At 31.9% G+C, this 21,675-nt stretch overlaps 3 protein-coding genes across 3 annotated transcripts; all 3 read left to right on the top strand.

Annotated features, from left to right (window-relative positions):
* Positions 1–696: 696 nt before the first annotated feature.
* Positions 697–1,956, top strand: LOC144561838 (expansin-A1-like). Its single transcript, XM_078310936.1, has 3 exons — positions 697–914; positions 1,069–1,390; positions 1,516–1,956. The coding sequence occupies exons 1-3, from the start codon at positions 767–769 to the stop codon at positions 1,820–1,822; spliced, it is 777 nt and encodes a 258-aa protein (XP_078167062.1). The 5' UTR covers positions 697–766; the 3' UTR covers positions 1,823–1,956.
* Positions 1,957–6,274: 4,318 nt separating this feature from the next.
* LOC144562091 (expansin-A1-like) lies at positions 6,275–11,689 on the top strand. Its single transcript, XM_078311241.1, has 3 exons — positions 6,275–6,446; positions 6,515–6,827; positions 11,258–11,689. The coding sequence occupies exons 1-3, from the start codon at positions 6,317–6,319 to the stop codon at positions 11,568–11,570; spliced, it is 756 nt and encodes a 251-aa protein (XP_078167367.1). The 5' UTR covers positions 6,275–6,316; the 3' UTR covers positions 11,571–11,689.
* Positions 11,690–15,692: 4,003 nt separating this feature from the next.
* Positions 15,693–18,046, top strand: LOC144561666 (putative cinnamyl alcohol dehydrogenase 6). Its single transcript, XM_078310691.1, has 5 exons — positions 15,693–15,865; positions 15,984–16,097; positions 16,741–16,968; positions 17,218–17,503; positions 17,606–18,046. Exons 1-5 carry the CDS (start codon positions 15,774–15,776, stop codon positions 17,957–17,959), a joined length of 1,074 nt encoding a protein of 357 aa, XP_078166817.1. The 5' UTR covers positions 15,693–15,773; the 3' UTR covers positions 17,960–18,046.
* Positions 18,047–21,675: the final 3,629 nt, after the last annotated feature.

Below are 21,675 nucleotides of genomic sequence, written 5' to 3'. Positions count from 1 at the left end.
GTCTATTTAATTTCTAAATTAGATAAATATTAGTTTTATAAGTAATACACTATAAATTTGATTGTTATATGTCTAAATTTAATTATTATGAGTGTTATAGTGGTTTATTTGACAAATGTAGTCCAAAATGTGCTTCTAGCAAAAAAAATCCGAGTTTCCGATTCGATTCGGCCGATTCTAACCGATTCACCCGATTCCGATTTTCAAAACCATGAAATTAATATGTAAAATTTCTATTACCTAAATGTGATATTTGAATTTTAGTGATGCACAGTGTAATTGTGTAATGTGTTAATACCTAAAAGTTAATACCGTACATAAACAAATGTTAATATTTTTCAGGTTGAATTAATTAATGGGATCAGTTTGGGTAAAAACTTAAATGGGCTGCTTAATTAATTGTACATCTCTATTAAGGGCCAGGCCAGGGAACGTGCAAACTGGTTGACTATATATGTGCAGAGAAGTCGGCTACAGCCATACCAAGAAAGTCAAAATCGAAAAATGAAAATTTCCCAATTAAAAAAAAGATTTGATTAATCCCCGCAAGTCATGCAAGCACTTGTTGCACATCAACTTGCATAGTTCGACATGTGCATGCTACCTTTGATTATCATCTAATCAATGGGCTACCTATTCCAGTTTAATTATTTAAGCACACTTTATACTTGTTCTAGCTTGAGCCTCTCTCGCTACATTACTTGTTACTTCTCATCTCACTCTCGCGCTACTGATCTGTTGACTTACTGAGACAGAGAGGGGTGAGATGGAGAAGAAGGTCGGGGTATTTACAGAGCTATTTTTACTTGCGTTGTTCTTCGTATCAATTCAAGTCCAGGCAGATTCCGATGAGTCTTCTTGGAACAAAGCAACTGCAACATTTTACGGTGGAAGCGATGCTTCTGGCACAATGGGTAAGACTAACAATTTATGTATACTCTTTTCTTTTCTTATAACTTACATATATATTTTATATATCTCAAAAAGAATGCCATAATGCCAAAGCATTAATTGAAAGATGTTTGATAAAGTTGAAGTTGGTTATATGATCAATACTTATTTATATAGGTGGAGCATGCGGCTATGGAGATTTGTACTACAATGGATATGGATCTCACACTACCGCACTGAGCACGACCCTATTCAATGACGGTGCGGCGTGTGGAGAATGCTACAAGATCATGTGTGATTCCAGCACGGGGAACCAGTACTGCATATCGGGTGCATCTGTTATTGTTACTGCTACCAACTTTTGCCCACCAAACTACGCACTTTCTAACAATAATGGCGGTTGGTGCAACCAACCTAATCAGCATTTTGATATGTCTCAGCCGGCATGGGAAACGATTGGCGTGCACCAAGGCGGTATTGTTCCAGTTCTGTACCAAAGGTCCCTCCCTATATTTCTTTCTCTTACATACACTAAGATGCACACAACATTCATACATATATATAAAACTATTCCGAGGTTATCGAAGTACTTGTTTTAATTTGTTGTACTAACAACCGATGCAGGATTTCATGCTCAAAGCGAGGAGGAGTGCGGTTCACAATAAATGGCCATGACTACTTTGAGCTAGTGCTTGTGACAAATGTGGGGGGACGTGGTTCGATCAAGTCGATGTCAATAAAAGGATCCAACACTGGCTGGATGCCTATGCAAAGGAACTGGGGTGGCAACTGGCAATCCAATGCACACTTAAACCGCCAATCAATATCGTTCACTGTCACGACTACTGACGACCAAACCCTAACTTTTCCAGATATAGCCATGAATTGGGACTTTGGAAAGACATACACAAGTTCACAACAATTTAATTAGTATGGGGTAATGAGAGTTCAGTTCAGGGATTCCGGCGGCTGAGGTGTGCTCGAACTTTCCTATGTTGCCCGCTGCTCCTTTAGAATTGGTTAGAGGCAATGCTAGTTTAATTTTTGCTCTCTGGTTGTCTTTGTGGAATTTGAATCAAAGCTTTAATTTTTGAATTGTAACCTATATATAAAATAGTAATTAGCAAGTACTGAGTTTTCAAATTGAGCTTGTGAGAGAATCTTAATGCAGTTTCATTGTTTGAAGAAAAATATCTCAATGCAAATCATATAATTTGAAGAAAAATAATGGTTAGAGGCAAATGTCACAAAAAGAAGTTTCTAATGCAAATTTATTCGAGGAAGAAAAATAAATAAATAAAATATTAGCTTAAGCTAAAAGAGAAATTAAGTGTGATCAATTTTACGTGAGGTTAGTAATTAAGTGTGCCTGCATATGGTTTCGGTCACTAAAGTTTAAGAGACTCAAGTTGATTATTCCAACTTAAATCAACTTATTGTTTATATTTGATTGAAATATGAAGTTATGTTATGGTTTAAGTTATATATTCCTAATTTGATAAGAATTTAAACTCCGTGAATAGAACCAGTAAATTTTTTGTAAAATGGGAGAAGCTGACTTCTCAGTCAAACGGGCATACAAAATGCTAATTTACCTCAGAACTGCAAAATCTGTGGTTCTAATGAAGAGGATACGGTGCATGTACTGTTCCGCTGTCCACATGCAAGTGGCCTGCTGGTTCCACTCAACCGGGTAGATGACACGTATGCCAAGGTCTTCGATACGTGAGATGTTAGCACAATTATGGCACCCGCTTAATCAGGACCAACTGGCACTGTCCCTTCCCATTGCATGGCATATTTGGAAAGCGAGGTGTTATCTTCGGTTTGACAACAAAACAATATCACCTGAGGGAACCTTGGACTCTGTTACATCACTCATTCAAGCAATTGAGCTATCCATGACTTCCTTCTCACATAAGAATTTGAATGCCTCTGATTCAGAATCTTTTTCAGAATTATCAATTGATTGGAATAACTATCTTTTTGTTGGATTGCAATCTATTACTATCTTTTGTATTTGTTATGGTTAGCTATGTATAGGCACTACTACAAAAATGGTCATTGTACACGGATTTAACAATTTTATATAAAAACCGTGTAGAAATTATAATTTTTTGAAAGCCCGAAATATCTATGAGATATCTGCACGGATATTTATTAAAGAATCAGTGTAGAAAACCTTGAGAGAGCTACATGGACGTTTATTAGGAATTGTACACAGATTATTGTTTAAATAACAGTGTAGAAAGCCTTGAGAGAGCTACACGGATATTTATTAAAGAACCGTGTAGAAATGTAGAAATTGTACACGGATGTTTTTTTAAATAACAGTGTAGAAAGCTTGAGAGAGCTACACAGACCTTTATATAAAGAGCCGTGTAGAAAGGTAAAAATTGTACACGGTTTTATGTTTAAATAACAGTGTAGAAAACATTGAGAGAGCTACACGAACGTTTAATAAAAAGCCGTGTAGAAATGTTATTTTAGGATTTTTGTTATATAAAAGAACTCCTTCTAGCGTCGTTTTGATCAATTAATACTTTCTCTCTGTATTGAATGTTGGTCTGATTTCTACGCATAAGGAGACAGGATCTGAGATCTTTGAAAGTGAGAAGTAAAGAAAACGCAAAAGGTCTCCATCATTAGATCTGAGGAAAACCGTTGAAGATCAGTACTAACGCTTCCGCCTAAAAATGTATGCACTTCAGAACTGTAAGATTTAAATTACTTTGCTATTTTATTTTGGATTTACGGATTCTAGATTGCTTGTATTTTTTAACTGCAAAACACGTCATGAATTATTAAGACTATCATTTAATATCAGAGCAATCGTAAATTCATATCATATGCAATAATTTTTTTTTTTATGAAATTGATTTTCAGTGGCTACTAAGTGATAAGGATATAACTTTTATACAAATATTGTATTGGATCCTGAGGAGTATATGTTATGTTTTATCACATGTGATTGTATGCACAAAAGGCTTTGTATATATATATGTTGCATGAATTGTAATCTTCTACCTTTTCTTGTTACTAACTAATACCAAATTATAATTGTAGTATGGAACAAAGCAAAAGTGTTACACCAAGGAGCAGATCGACAATGTCAGATGTATGTGGGCATGGTTTCAATTTAAATTTTGTAATGCTCAATATGGATTTGTATAATTTTGTATAATTTAGTGTACATGAATTATTTATACTGTTGTATAGTTTTGGAATTCTGAGTTTAAAAAACCTCTGTTTAATGTTTCTCTGTTTTTGAATTCTAATTTTAAATGGCTAGCAAAATTGGAGGCTAGTCACACAAAAAAATGGAAAAAAAAAAAAGATAATTCTACACGGACATTTAACTAAAGTTCGTGTAGAAAGGTATTTAAACATTAAAAAAAAAATTTGAAAAAAAAAAGACAATTCTACACGGACATTTAACTAAAGTCCGTGTAAAAAGGTATTTAAACATTAAAAAAAATTGAAAAAAAAAGACAATTCTACACGGACATTTAACTAAAGTCCGTGTAGAAATGTATTTAAACAAAAAAAATTAATAATAAGATAGCTACATGGACATTTAGCTAAATATCCGTGTATAAAAAGTAATTGTACACAAACATTTAGCTAAATGTCCGTGTAGAAAGAGTAATCGTACACGACTGTTTATGTAATAATTCGTGTAGCTCGGTTATTTTGAGAGCGACGCTGGCAAGTGTTTGTACACGGTTATTTATGTAATAATCTGTGTAGCTCTCGATAATCGCACACGGGTAAATATCTGTGTGTAAATATTCAAGGATTTCTACACCCTTGCATTCCACACGGCAGGAAATCCGTGTAGCTCCCATGTTTATGTCCGTGTACAATCACTTATTCTGTAGTAGTGAAGTAGTCAATATTTATTTACTATATCTGAATGATTATTGCTGTTTTTTCTTTCTAGCATAGATATAATAACAGAGGTGCGTCTCTGTTAATAATTAAGATACATAGAAAACCTTGCTTGTAAGATTAAGCTTGACCAATAAAAATAAGGGAGGGAGGGAGATTCAAGGAGTTTGGTGTTCTCTGTGTTATTGATTTGTGTCACTTTTTTTGTAGTGTAGATGGACGGATTAAACGTTAAACCACCTGTAAAGGTGCCTTAAATTTTTGCACTTTAGGCCGGTCTAAAGTTCGACTTATGTCATCTTAGTCTGGTTCAATTAAAGTGCATTTGACGGAATAAACATAAACCTAAAACCCTTATTGATCAACTATTTAGTCCACAACCAAACATTACCCCTAGTGCTTTCCTTTGATTCAATATAAATTATTCAGCTAGCAAGTTAGTTTGTAAACGTAGAAACTTGCGCATTGATTCAAATTTAATTAGATTTTTTGTTAGTTTTAACTCGAAACGAGTTTAAATCATTTGATCTAACATAAATATACTCGATTTTAACTAGAAATAGCTCGGTATGAAATATTTGGTCATTGATATAACATAATGTACTCGCCTTTTAATAAATAATTGTAATTTTTTTCAGTATAACAATAAGATCAGTCTATTAGTAATTAAATAAATTTTATCTACAAAAGAGCATCTATTAGTCTTTTTTGTAATTTAGATTTTTAAGCTAATACGGAAAAAATAAAAGAAAAATTACTAATTAAGGTTGTTCAGAGCTCAAGCTCGATTTGATTTTGAGTTAGTCGATGCTCGGTAGTTCGATTGATTTTCAGTTAATTTGTGTTCGAGTCAATTCAGTTGATAAACAAATTAAGTTAGAATTAGTATTAGCTCGTTCAATTGAGTATCACCGACTCTAAAGATTTAAAAATTAAATTTCAACCGAAATTGAAGTAGAATTTTACTTTGGAGAATGTGAATGAGATAGGTATGGTTCTTGTAAAATTAACAGAGGAACATGTTATTTATCCTGAGTCCCTGACAGTATATGTTGGATATCTCGCTTGCACAGAATCTCGTAGGAGCTGACTTTAGCTATAATTCTTAATTAAAATATTCAACTTCATCAAACCGCAAAAATTGGATCAGTGTTAGGTTTCATCCAACACAACACATGCATTAAAATTGGATCAGTGTTAGGCTTCATCCAATACAACACATGCATTGAGGCATATGGCCATTTCCTTATACCGGGTACTATACTTTTCTCCTGCTGCATTTTATATGGCGATTGAGTACATATTCCTTTATGGGGCCCACTCTTTTGAAAATGTGGATGGCATATTTCAGTTTGTGGGGCCCATGCATGTAAACTCAATGAAATTACTACATATTCCTTTATAGAAAAAATGCCACATAAATATTCAACTTATGTAAATTAAGTTCCTATCTAATTCAAATGCTTATGCATTTAAGCACAACATTACCAGGTTACAGTTACTTCCTCTCCTCCAATCCTTAATTTTTTCAAACATGGCTACACTCTTTCCAATTCTAGCTATGTTAGCAATGCTTTTTCAAGGGCAACAAGTAGAAAGTTTAGATGCGCCTGGTTGGAGCACCGCAACCGCAACGTCAAGTGGGAGCAGCACTAATCCAACAGGTAACTACTAAGAATATTATATTTTCTTCAATTTAGATGAGGCACTGAATTTGAATCGTGAATGTCAGGCGGGGCTTGCGGGTACAATATCATAAATGCTGACAAGAAATACGCTGCCGCTCTCAGTGGAGTGCTGTTTAACGAAGGGCAATCTTGCGGGCAATGCTATAAGATCACATGCAACAGCCAATCAGGCTCCAAGTTTTGTCGTGACGGATCAACAGTGACAGTTGTGGCAACTTCCTTCTTTCCGCCCGAAAGAGGATTGCTGAGCAATAGCAGCGATACTAAGCTGGAGAATGAGCATTTCCATCTCAGTCAGTTTGCTTGGAATGAAATCAGCTTGGATGAGAGCAAAGTGGTACCAGTGTTGTACCAAAGGTGAGAACCATTTTCTTTTCTCTTAATAGGTTGGATGAGAACAACAGTGTTGTACCAAAGGTACTGCCATTGCTGTACCAGTAGTCCACTTAATCAGCCCAGCTATTGGGCCCAAAAAAAATAAAAGTAAGTTGATCCATGGTATGGCCTCATTGTAAAAGAAAAAAAAAAGATAAACTTAAATGGGCCAGGGGAGATCATACTTTTGGTAGAATGCTAAAAAGCCCAGCTATTGGGCCCAAATAAAAAAAAAGTTGATCCAGGGTATGGCCTCATAGTTTTGCTAGAATGCTAAAAAAAGGCCCATATATAACGGATCCAGTCTTGGTTAATGCCTTGTTAAAAGCATCATTAATAACTATATGTATTATGATTTTCTTCTAATAGAAAATTATTCAATTATTGTTGGTTACTCCTATTGTGTATATGAATTTCTTATGATGGTCTCCACGTGAAGTGATGTCTAGGAATAAATGCCATAGGTCTGAAATTAATTTCCATCATAAAAATCTCAACATAACATTTAATTTGCCTTCAAAGCCAGTACAACTGCCAGCTAGCTAGCATACTACTACTTAAAGAGCATGCTCATTAATATTGTTGCATTCTGCGCTTGCATGAAAATTGAAATTATGTAAATCTCATGTTGCTCACTGCCGAATGGCATTAATTAATCTGTCGTACGTACAGAATTTGTAATTATGTGACAACAACGACAAAGAAAATTGATATCAAAATTAATTAAAATCACATGATCTGAACATATATGAAAAATAGTATAATTTGAATATCATTTCATTAATGATGAAAGCGACAGGGGTGTCGAGTCAGATAGACATTATTAATTTTCATAAAATGTTTTTTTTTTTTATAAACTTAACACTGGTTGTCAAGCATTTTATTAAATTTTCATAAAATGTTAAAGAGGTGATTGAATAAATTAAGCCAAAATGACATAAAAATATTGATGGTTGTTTTATATTAATTGGAAAGTTCATAGAAAATAAAGCTTATATTGATATATATCTGATTATAAATTAGGTAGAAACAACATATGATGTTCCAAAAATTTCAGAGTGCTTATACATTTCTACTTGACTATTCAAGTTTAATTGGACAATTTAGAAAAAAAATTGTATTTGCATAGTTTGGTACAAATCTAGGGGTAAAAACGGTATGGATAATATCCGATCTATATTTGATTCGTATTAAAAAAAATCAGAAGTGGATATCCGATATTCAAATATCTATGTAGATATAGATACTGATATGGTTTTAAATTTTAATTATATGTATCCGAATAGTAGATATATACCATATATTTTAATATATATTATGAAAAAAATATTATTCATTATTATAATTAGATAAATACTATAAACTTTAATATTTTTTAATATTTTTTTGACAAATTCATGATCCGATCCAATCGGTATCTGTATTCAAAAAATTAAAAAGAAATATGGATATGTTTTTATCAATACCCGCTCCGTATCCGCTCTGTTTTCACCCCTACATACATGAAAACAATTTATTGTTTAATTAATATTATTTATTATTAAATATTATTAAATAATAATACTTTTAGTTTCATTTTAATTTTATTTCACTTATAAAATTTAAAATAAGTAAAATTTGAGATTATATTGTATACGTCTAGGGGTGTCAATGGCACCCTTTTATCCATTTACCCGACCCGTACCGTATTCGATAAGACGGGTATGGGTAAGATTTTTTTTTCGTAAACTTATCGGGTACGGGTACGGGTAAAGATTTTTTTTCGTTATCAAAACGGGTAAGGGTACGGGTAGAGCCTATTTCGTACCCGTTACCCGATCGGGTAATTATATAAAAAAATTGTATATATTATATATCTTAATGAGCATTGAATTACTATCCCTCTCCAACAGTCCAACTGGCAACTACTCTTAATCTTAGAAAATAAAATTTATTAAATTTTCTAAGTTGAACAATTGACCATTTATGTAACTGTGTTAAACATAATCACCGTTAAAGTACTTGAACAATTGACCATCTTGCTTTTATTTGCATACCTGATTTTTTTAATTAAAGAACAGAGATATTTTTTTTTTAAATTTGTGTTTTGATAAAAATCAATATAGTTAGAATTAATTTTCATATTAGTAGTGTGATTATATATGTGACAAATAAATGTGTCTTAGTATTTTATTTAATAAATAATAAAAATAATTATTATACAAGTATTAACCGTTATTTACCCGCCACCGTTTTGTTATCCGACAACTATAACGGGTAAGGGTAGGGTACGGGTAAGGCAATTTGTAACGGGTAAGGGTAGGGTACGGGTAAGGATAATTTGTGACGGGTACGGGTATGAAAATGCTTCCACCCGACCCTTACCGTACCCGTTGACACCCCTATATACGTCCCACAATACTGAATAAAGGCCAACTTACATATTAAAAAGAAGTTAATGCCACTTGTTCAACATTTAAGACCAAGTGTATATTAACTTCGCACACCCACACACTTACACACACACACAAACCCTACACCGACAGCAACAATATAACACGTAAGACATAAGTACAGCAAGTACAACATTTTCAATTTTTTGTAGGATTTTAAATAGCGCGTTATAGCAATGTTATAGTGCTGCTGTAGCATTTTCGAATCATAAAAGCTATGATGCTATAAGCACTATAACGCTCTATAGCAGCGTAATATGGCAATAGTGTCATTTTCTCGACCGTTATGTTATGAAACGATAAACGTTATTTAAACTTTGAATATTTTGTATGAAAATTATTTGAAGAGAAGATCAGTAAAGAGAAATGCAATATTATTTTTTGTTTTACAAGTAAGATTTCAACTTTAGTTAGAAAACCTAATTATACTTTTTACAAGTAATTAAGCAACTAATTAAGATGTTGTTTCTCAACATAGAATGTCGCAGATTTAAAATCAAATGTCCAAACTTGAGATGAGACGAAATATTTTGATTCTCATTCCGTACTAATATTATTAAAAAAATATATATACGTATTAAAAATAAGGTTGCATTATTCATATTTCATCTCTCTGATCTAAAATGCATGATCAGATTTACGCCATTATTATTTACATAATTTTTTTTTTATTCTTGATCACTTATAAATACAGGACATTCCAAATCGTTTAACTAATTCAGAGCATTCAAAACTATTTACTATTTCAAAAAATTTATCGATCCATCGTATATATACAGGGGCAGATTTAAATACAATGAACAGTGGTCAATTGACTCTATTTTAAAAATATATATATATTATATTTATATATATTTTTCTATATTATTTAGAGTAAAATTTCATTAATACTATAAAATGACTCATTTTTCAACATGAAAATTTTATATAATTAACCCTCAATGTGTATTTGACTTTCATAGTTTAAAAACCTGTCTATAAGAACAAGTGTTCAAAATAGCACAAATAGGCAGAATAGCGTTTTCGAATCTTAAAAGGATCAAACTGAAAAATTTCTTTTTAAGGACCAAATTCCGTCAAAGTCCAGATAGTTGTTACTTTTAATTCAGCCTATCTCCCGTCCTCCTCTGGGAATTGTTGCTTCTCCGTCTCGGACATTTCCTCTTTCTGACCTACTTCTCCAATTCTAAATTCTAAATTATAATAATTTATACTTAGATTATATTGAATAAAAAAAGATAGATAATTTATTTCATGATGCTTAGAAATTTTTTAAATAGAAAAAATAGATAGTTTATAATATTATTGGGAATATTTTTAATACTAATTTGGACTTTATACCGGTTCAGTATGAATATTATAATTCCTTAATCAATTTGATATTACTTATTGTTCTATGAGACTTTAGATAATGTTATTAATTAGTAGAAATATAAAATATAATTTTTAGAAAAAAAAACGCTTTGTACAATAGCTTCTGCTATAACTATGCTATTCACGGTAGTTTTTTTTTTATCATTTTCATGATAATCGTTATTTAAAACCTTAATAAGAACGTAACTTTGTGAAAACTTGATTTTGATAAAAGAAGAAGAAGAAAACAACACAATTCTTTTTCAGTTATACGAGAAAAATGTTGTAGCACGGATAAAGAAATTTGATCGAGTTGTTTTGACTTCATGTAGCTCATGTCTTTTGATTATAACTCTATTGTATTTGTTTTGCATGTAATTGAGACAACTCTGTTGATCTTTGGTCTAGTGATAAAGAACAATACATTATGTGTAAAAAGCGGGTTCAAAACTCGGTTGAGAAGTTATTTATAGATATTAAATAGATGTTGGTAGACTAAACCTTCACCTTTTTTATAAAAAAGAAAATGTTGCAGCTTGATATAATTGGAAAACTATTAATTTGTACCCAAAAAAAAAAATTAAAACTTTTTACTGAGAAATAGAACACCTTTTGTTGATACTGCAGGGTTCCATGCATAAAGCAAGGAGGCGTGAAATTCACAATAAACGGTCAAGCCTTCTTCATGGTGGTTCTTATCAGCAATGTTGCCGGTGACGGGTCGATCAAATCCGTCTTGATCAAAGGCTCCAACACTTCCTGGATTGTCATGTCGAGAAACTCCGGCGCCAATTGGCATTCAAACGCGTGTCTAAAAGACCAGTCTATCTCCTTCAATGTGACACTTACTGATGGGCAAAATTTGGAATTTGAAGATGTGGTACCAGAAAACTGGTCATTCGGACAGACTTACAGTAGCCCAATGCAATTCAACAACTAAGTTAGAGGCTTATGGGATGATTAATTGGGATGCTATGCTAGCTACTTGTGTTAATCTATATGAACTCCTTTATAATAACATAGAACCTTTTGTTATTCAAATGTTTGTCATCAATTTAGCCTTGTGTTGTCAGTTGTCACTATACTAATTAATTAAAGCTTGTTTTTGGTATGGCATTTGAATTATAATACAGGGTTCAGCCCTATAGCTAGCTCATAGGTAACACATGGGATGGGAGAGCAATTTATTATGTCAATGAAACCAATTTATGGCCCTCCCTACCTCTGCTTCTTGTCTTCATGCCAGGATAAAATTAAAATAATTTAAATAATTTGTCGACAATAATAATGATGATGATGATGATGATTTTCATGTTGATGTTGATGTTGATGATGATAACTAATAGTAACAGTAACAACAATAGTAATAGTAACAGTAACAGTAATTAATGACAATAAAATTAATAATAATGATAAAGATAACAATAATAGTATTTTATTTTAATAACCATGATGATTATGATAACGGCAGATCCAGAGGCGAAGTCAGCATATCACAGGGGTAGGGAAAAAAAATTTAATAGGACCCCGTATAAATTGATTCCTCTGTCTATCCCTAAATTGTAATATGCCTACCCCTGTACTCTGCGTGCCTATCTCTAAATTGAAATTTGCCTACCCCTGTACTCTTGACAGTTCAATTTCTAACTCATTCTTCTTCAGTTATTTATTTTTTAGACTGATTTTCCTCTCTCCACATCATGTCATTTTATTTGTCGGACCTAGCTCTTTTTTTCTTTCGATTTTTTTTTTCATTTTTATTTGGTCCATCTAAACTTAGTGTTTATAATTATAAACCATCAACATACTTCTTAAAGATTCTTCATAAGCCAAGCTCAAGTAGAAAGATGCAAAAGAGTGTGGGGATACTGTCAAGTTTAATGAAACTAATTTTCTCTTATTTTCTGACTTTTCTTTTTGTCTCCAGTCTGCCTCTCAGTTCATCCTTTCTTTTTTTTATTCTCCATTTTATGCATAAATGATCACCTCCGTTTATCTTGCTTTTGCATTTTCTAATTGTTTTTTTAATTGTTTTCTTTATTTTCTTCTTTGTTTTCATTTTCTTTTTTTTATTCCCTCATTTTCCTTCTATATACTTTTTATAGGGATTAAAAGTATTTTATTTATCATTTTTTTCAAAAAAATATTACAAAACAAGCTTTTGCCAAAAAAAAAAACCTATTTTTCTATCCGATCTGACTAATTTCATATAATTCATTCGATTATGATTCCACGGTCAAGTGACCGATTTTGAATCCAATTTTTTCTTATATGGTACCAAGTCCATAAAAAGTTTTACCTACTCCTGATAAAAAATTCTAGCTACGTCACTGGCCAAATCTACAACCAAGCCATAAGTGCTCAATCACCTTCATGATTTAAAAAAAAAAATCATGTATATTAAAATTTTTGTTGAAGTTTTATATACTTTACCTCCCATGAAACATTATATATGAGTTTGTAATCTAATAATTATAATTCTACTTTATAGTTACATGCAGAGACTTGGGTTCAACTTCCGAGAATTTTTTATCTATATAAATTAGTAAATTCACAAATATAGAAATTAAAAAAAGTGTCTCGTTTCTAACAAATATAGAAAGATCGAATTCATTGAGTCCGACCCAAAATAATTAAATAAGCAAATGATAATCGACACATCAGCGGAAGCATCTACTTTTTATGTGGAATTAAAAAAAATAGATTAATTGGACTCAATGAGTCTAATCTTATTCTAATATGATCAAATATGACAGACATTTGCCCATCAGTGCCAAATAGGAATCATTAAGTCTTATCCATAATATTGGACCTACTCATTAAATCAGGTCTTTCTATATTTGTTATAAATGAAATACTTTTTCTATTTTCGTACAACTGAATTTAATAATTTCTATAAACAAAAAATTCCCTCAAATTCCAGTAGTCACACATTATGCATTTACAAACTTATAAATATGAATATGATTATGATGTAAGAAAATGATGATAATGAATAAAATATAAATACTAACAATAAATGTTATCGGATGTGTATTGAATTCGTTATTCGACTAATTATTTACAAACTTATCTTTCCTCATTTTTTTTTTTTTACAAACTTCTGATATTAATTTATGATAGCTTTATTCGGAACTCTTTTAATTATAAAAAAAAAATCTTATTTTAAAAAAGAAGTAACAAAAGACAGAAATTTCACATCAGTCGTGTTTTAAGCTTTGATTAAAAAGTCTACTATTGAATCAAAAAAAAAAAAGCAAAAATTCTACTGTGAGTGTGACGCAGCTGAAAGGGACACAAAACAAAAGCAAATCCTGGAAACAACCCAAAGAGGAACTTTCAACCAAGACCGGTATGGATTCTTTTATTTGTCTTGTTTAAGTCGAGTCATGGTCAATTAAATTCATATTCATCTGTTTCATTTTTAAACAATGCTACCCTCTAGAACCTTCACGAAAGTTTCACTAAATTTTGTTTTTCACTATGTTATATTTTTAAATAAATCAGAATTTAGGTCAAAAGGCGGTGCAGGAATTTCCGATTCGGATATCAAGCTTCGCTTACAATAATTACCTGAGGGATCCAATAATTGCATTCTTTCTTTTTATGACACCGGATTACATTTTATATTTTTAAAGTTCAAACAGTCGAGTTAAACCATTCAACATGATGAATATGTTAAAATGTGCTTGCAAATCAAATTTTACATTTAAAAATTTTTTTTTACTATTTATTAAGATGGGTAGGTCTGAATATAGTGATTTTGTTAAATGCTTAATAAATAGTAAAAAAAATTTAAAAAATGTAAAATTTGATCTACAAGCACATTTTAATATATTCATCATGTTGAACAGTTTGAATTGACTATTTGAACTTTGAAAACTTTGAAAATCGAGAGTGTAATTCGGTGTCACCAAAAAAGGCGTAATTGGATCCCTCCTCTATTATATTATTATAAGTTACAACATCTTACAACAATTTGGTTTTGTGCTTTTTAAAGTTTAAATAGTCAATTCAAATCATTCAACATGATATTTATATTAAAATATGCATGGTGATAAAATTTTTTTTTTTTTTTGAAATTTTACTATTTATTAAGTATTTTTACAAAACTGTTGTTTTTCAGTGGTCGAGAATTTGTCTAAAAACAACCGTTTTGAAAAATATTTAATAAATAGTAAAAAAATCAAAAAAATGTGAAATTTTATCTTTAAGCACATTTTAATATAGATATCATGTTGAACAATTTGGATCGACTGTTTGAACTTTTAAAATTGCAAAACTGAATTGTTGTAAAATGTTGTAACTTATAAATGTTGTAAGTAGATCCCTCCTCTTAATATATTTATTTTTATATCCTATTGGTATGTTAACCTTACTTTCCAGCATGGCAAATACATACTTATATACATACATGATATGAAAATCAATTGACTTAAAAAAAAAAAAAATTCAAAATTGAATTGATCTGCGGAATTTTTATTTTTTTAACAAACTCTAAAAGAAACTCAAATTTGAATTCCAAATTTAAAGTTTGCTCATTATATACAACTCCCACATTTCCTACAAAAACGATTAAATTTAAAATTTTAGCATAAAATCTGCAAATTTATATCGTTAACAAATAATAAACAAAATTTTATCTCCGCCCTGCTTTTGTCAAAGGTGTCTCCATTTCTTCCCTACTGGAGAGATCATACCACGTCTACCTGAAGGCACAATAATTCAACCAGCCACTTGTCGGTCACAGTCATCAACTAAATCTTTCATTGACTGGAAAAATTAGTGCGTCTAATTTGCAAATACGAGGGAAGCTGCGATTAATTTCCACTAAATTTCCATGTAACACTAATCAGTTATTCTGTGGTAATTCTTCAATGAAAAAAAATTAGAAGGAATTAAGTCAATTACGCGGTAATGGTATGAAACATATGTGTATACTGTGAACACATAAACCGAGACTACAGAGACCCCGGCCCCACCAGTCCCCAACCCAACCACTTGTATATATATAAAGGCATGGTTGGGTGCCCATATGAAGAGCATCTCTAGCTAGCTAGATCTCACATCCATTTAGTTGCAATCTCAGCTACTGCAGAGGCTAAGAGAGAGAGAGAGAGGAAAAAAAATAATCAAATTTTTCATGGAGACTACGGCGAATCATACTCAAATAGTCACCGGATGGGCCGGGAAGGACTCATCGGGGAAGGTTACGCCGTACGTCTTCAAAAGAAGGTGAAGTACCTAGCTATATATGGCGTGGCAATATATATGTGCTTGCTGCATACTGGTAATTTGACAAACTCTGTTTATCCGCTGACGGATTCTGTGTAATATATATGTATGTATTCAGGGAGAATGGACCAGAGGATGTGACGATAAAAGTGCTGTTTTGCGGGATGTGCCACACCGATTTGCACTACCTGAAGAATGACTGGGGCATCACCATGTACCCCATCGTTCCCGGGTAAGATCTTATACTCTTATAACACAGCCCACAGTAGTGTTTCTTGGATCTTCAATTTGTTTTTAAGAACTAATTTTATAATTTTGAGCATGTCAGATGCCTAATATTTTTCTTTTATAAAATTTGTAGACAAAAAATAGGAGGTCCCATGCAAAAAAATAAATGAATAATTGGAGGTAAACGGTAATTAACCAGACTCAGTAACTGTACCAGATTTGAAGCAAAAAAAATGTACAAGATGGCTATTTTTTGGGAACCAGATCTCCTGCCTTCTGGGGTGCAGGAAATTCCTGCCCCCAGAGTTACTGCGGGATGGACCCGGTTACTGTTAAAGTGGTTTTAGATTTAGGATTATATGGAGACCCACTCTGCAGTGACTCTGGGGGCAGGAATGATTCGGTTCCCATTTTTTGTACCTGAAATTTAATGCCATTAAAAAGAAAAAAGTACCTCACATTTAACACACAATTTAATGGTTTCAGAACATGTTTATGGTGGTTGTCAGATTTTATTTCCCCCCAAAAGAACAACATTACTAAGTACTAGTGTAATGAAGCCGCATATATACTACGAAAATTATTAAAGAAATTATGGATTTCACTAAACACAGTCAACCTAAATCAATTTACCTGATGCAAAACAGACATGAGATCACTGGTGTGGTAACAAAAGTTGGTTCAGGAGTAACAAACTTCAAAATTGGCGATCGAGTTGGGGTTGGATGCATATATGCATCGTGTCTGAACTGCGAATTTTGTGAATCCTCTGAGGAGAACTACTGTGACCAAGTCCAGTTCACTTACAATGGCATTTTCTGGGATGGAAGTATCACCTATGGTGGATACTCTGAGATGCTAGTCGCTGACAATAGGTGCGTTCATGTTGTACTAATTAAGTTTCAATTGTTTGTTATTGTTGGTATGAATTTAGATTCTCAATTTAACGAACCAAAATAAATAAAATAAAAAAACACACTCAAAATTGAGCAATTCCTGCCATATCTCTGGAACTGTAGCCATCCGTACCAGTAGAACATAATGCAGAAGGAATGATTCTCATCCTAAAATGAAAAGGTCTTCCAAAATTGAAGGATGTTAATAGTGTCCCTTCTTTGTTTCAGATATGTTGTCCATGTCCCTGATAACCTTCCCCTCGATGCGACAGCACCATTGCTATGTGCTGGTATTACTGTGTACAGTCCAATGAAGCACCACAACATGTTACAAGCTGGTAAAAAGCTCGGCGTGGTCGGTTTAGGTGGCCTCGGCCATGTAGCTGTGAAATTTGGTAAGGCCTTTGGCTTACATGTAACAGTGATAAGTACCTCACCGACTAAAGAGAGAGAAGCGAAGGAGCGTCTTAATGCTGATGGATTTATCGTTAGCACCGATCCAAAACAGATGCAGGTAATTAATAATATTTATTTTACCAGTATCTTGCTGGTAAAAAAAAAGTTATATTAGTTGGACACTTTAACATTTAGCATTTTCTCTTTACATTGGAAACAGGCTGCTTCAAGGAGCCTAGATTATATAATTGACACAGTCTCTGCGCATCACTCGCTCGGTCCAATACTCGAGCTATTAAAAGTAAACGGGAAAATGGTACTTGTTGGAGCTCCTGATAAGCCTGTGGATCTTCCCTCCTTCCCTCTAATTTTTGGCAAGAGAACTGTGAGTGGAAGCATGACAGGAGGGATTAAAGAGACACAAGAAATGCTAGATCTCTGTGCAAAGCACAACATAACATCTGATATTGAAATTGTTGCTCCAAACTACATTAACGAAGCATTGGCTCGCCTCGCAAGAAATGATGTTCGTTACCGTTTTGTGATTGATATCGCATCCAAATCCAAACTCTGATTAGGTTTTGTGTTTCATTTTGCTGAAGAAGAATGCATCTTCTTTACCATTTTGAGGATCTGATTTATTGTTCGATTAGTTTTGTCTCCTCAAATGAGTAGACATATATATCTATTTTTTATTTGTTTTGTTTTCATGACTAAAAATGTCCATTTAAAACAATTTTTTGTTTTCTCAAAAGGTCCGACCTTTGGTCTAGTGACTAAAAACAATGTTCTATGTCTATCTCCTCAAAAAAAAAATGTTCTATATGTAGAAAGTTGAAAGGATCGTAATCTAAATGAGATCATTTATAGATATTTAATAATAAATGACTCATTCTTCATCTTTTATCTTAAAAATTAGTTGGATCACTATAAGAATCTTTATCTTAAAGTTGAAAAATTTAACTTCAAACTTTTTTTCTACAAACACAGGGCAGTATCTGCAAGGGTAAAAAGTAATTATATTCGAGGGTACACTGACAGAAACTGCTACTTTTGAATGTATTGATATTACCAATAGAAGTATCGATCCGCGAAGATACCATTAGCAAACAGCTATTGATCTATTGCTTGAGGAAAATTATTCTATCAAAAAACTTTTTTTACTTTTTAGCTTAAAAAAAATGTATTGTTAGTATCACCGTATGCTATATATATATATATATAGACAGGCTAATATGCTTTCGGCAGCACTTCGGCCGAAGTGCTGCCACCCCATTTTCGATTTTTCAAAATCCAAATGGTCGATCCGAACCGTTCATCTTGTTCTCCATATTAATATCTGCTTGGAGACCAAATTTTACATTTTTTGGAATTTTTTTGCTATTTATTAAGCCACTTTGAAAATCGCTGATCCAACGGTGAACTGCCAAACAGTAAAATCAGGGGTTCACCGTTGGATCAACGATTTTCAAAGTGGCTTAATAAATAGCAAAAAAATTCCAAAAAATGTAAAATTTGGTCTCCAAGCAGATATTAATATGGAGAACAAGATGAACGGTTCGGATCGACCATTTGGATTTTGAAAAATCAAAAATGGGGTGGCAGCACTTCGGCCGAAGTGCTGCCGAAAGCATATTAGCCTGTCTCTATATATATATATATATTTGCACTATATAATCTGACAGATCTTATCTTGATAATATTTTTTATGATGAGGCTCCGAAACTTCGAAGAAGCTACAAATTAATTAAGATGCAAACTTCACAAAACACAGGATCAAATCATGTCATAGCAACCAGTTCATACTTAATTGTTTGAATTATTAAAATGCATGGGTAAACAATATTTAATCTAAAATCACATGTAAGAGTAGAAGACTTAGATTCCAATTGTCCTGCGAATCTCTGGAGATCAGATGCATATTCGTGTTGTGTTGTCTCATATATATTGTCAAGTTTTCATGTGTCGTATTAATTGTAACAAAAGTTACGGGAAATGATTTTGGCGTGCAAATAGTTACGAGATCATAATAATTAAGCATGCATGTTATGGCCCAACATGATATGGCTAGTCATATTTTATTATTATTATTATTATTTTTTAAAACTTGGTAATGGCTTTTTTTTTCTGCAATGTCTTTTTTTTATTATTGTTATGTTAATGGTCACATTTAGTTACGTTACGTTTGGTTAATCACATTTAATCACGTTTGATTTATTTTTGAACTTAATTTTAAGTCGTTTTAATTAAGAAAGAAAGAAATCAGAAATATTATCAAATAATATACATTGTAAAAAGCTAATAAAAGTTATGTTGTAAAAAAATAGTAGCATTAATTATAAATCTTGTCACGTATAGTTATATTTGATCGCGTGATGTGTCATATTGTAACGAGATCAATTCACATGACGTGTTAGTTTTTTCGAAAATAATCATGATACACAAATGAACACAACATAAAACACACAAGACACATCATGTGACTGACACGTGTATCACAATGCATCCAATTTTTTTTATCAAGTATATATGAGGCGAGGGTGACATACTGGCATGACACATTTTCAGATGCTTGAATTTACTTAATGGGGCATTTGATTAATCCACTCAGCAATTAGGCCGGCTCAAAAAACAAAAAAAAAAAGCTCCTGTTGAAGAATTTTTTTTGTCTGTAGAAAATATTAAAAAAGAAGAAGCAGAAATAGAATTAATATCTGCAAATTTTCATGAGTAGAAAAATTGGTAGAATTGCTACTAATTCAAACAAGTTTTTTTTTTATGTTCTCTGTTAATATATAAAATGTTTTTAAAAAAAATAGATGGAGTCTTTCTAAAATATTTAAATTCTAAGATATTTTCTCTATTTTTTTTTACTTTTCATATTTTTCTAAAATAAATTTAAAAAAATGAAAAAGTCTGATTTAGATCCGTAATAATTTTACCGATCTATACTTTTACAAATTTTTTAAATCAGTAAAATTTCTATCAATCTTTCTACTCATAAAAAATCTACATATACTCTCTATGTTTGTGTTTTTTTTTCTTGTTTTTTAATATTTTCTACTGACCAAAAATTCTCCTCCTGTTGTATCCTTCAGTATAGGGGTGTTCAAATGGTCGGTTCGGTTGAAATCAATCTAAAATAACCAAATCAAATTTTTCTTCGGTTTTTAAAAATAGAACCAAACCGAACCGAACCGATTGAACTTATAAATTGATTAAGAACCGAACCGATGTTCATACATAGGTTGTTCAATTCCATACAAAATATGTAGATGTTCTAAAATATTTAAACTAAAATGAAAGAAAGAAAACAATGATTGAACCAAACAAAATATAAACCAAATTTGAACAGCTGAACCGATATAATTCGCTCGATTCGGTTTAATCAGTTTTGAAAGTATAAACTGAACCGATCCATTTAAACCGAAATAATCCAAAAATTCAACCGAACCGATTCATTTAAACCGAAAAAACAAACCATTTAAACTGAAATTGTTCAGTTGGATTGAAAAACCAAATAAACCGAACCGTTTGACCACCCCTACTTCAGTATACAACAACTGAGATGAGAATTGATCAAAAAAAAAAAAAAAAACTGAGATGAGAATTGATCAATTTGACTAAGTCAATTTATGAGTTAACCGCTCCTTCTAAATAAAAAAATAATCATTGCTGACAGCTCCATATTGCCTGCCGGCTTGTATTTAAGAAAAAAAAAAAAATTATGTATCTCAACATAGACGCAAATTGGCAAATAAGTCAAATTATGAGTTAATGGAAAAAAAAAAAAGATGAATAATGAATTCGGTTGGGGTTTTCAAATGGAAAAGTAAAAAAAAAAAAAACAGACAATAATACAATATCATAACCCTCTCTCTCTCGATGTCTCAGATTCCGATTTTTTTTAATGCTCTCAATTAAAAAAATAACAAAATACGTCCTCGACTTTTTTAAAATTTGAAAATTGACTCACGGTCCCATTATGTAACGCGGTTCTCTTTTTGCTTTTTTTTTTAAAAAAAATTGAGGTGTAATTGAATAGTGAAATTGTCCATCAATTAATATTTTTAATAATTAATATCAAATTGATAATATAAAACTAAATAACATAACAAAACATAATTATTGTATTAGTTCAATTAAGAAAATGAGGAACATTCTTCTTTCAGACGGATATATATAAATGCTCTAACAGTTATACATTATTTTATTGTATGCTCCCTGTGTGATAAAAGAAATATAATATTTTTGCACACCATCGATCCGTGTCTTCCTGTTATAATGCAT

This window comes from Carex rostrata, chromosome 11, assembly GCF_964058835.1.
Source record: "Carex rostrata chromosome 11, lpCarRost1.2, whole genome shotgun sequence".
Lineage (NCBI taxonomy): Eukaryota > Viridiplantae > Streptophyta > Magnoliopsida > Poales > Cyperaceae > Carex > Carex rostrata.
This window is presented reverse-complemented; position numbering and strand designations above follow the sequence as displayed.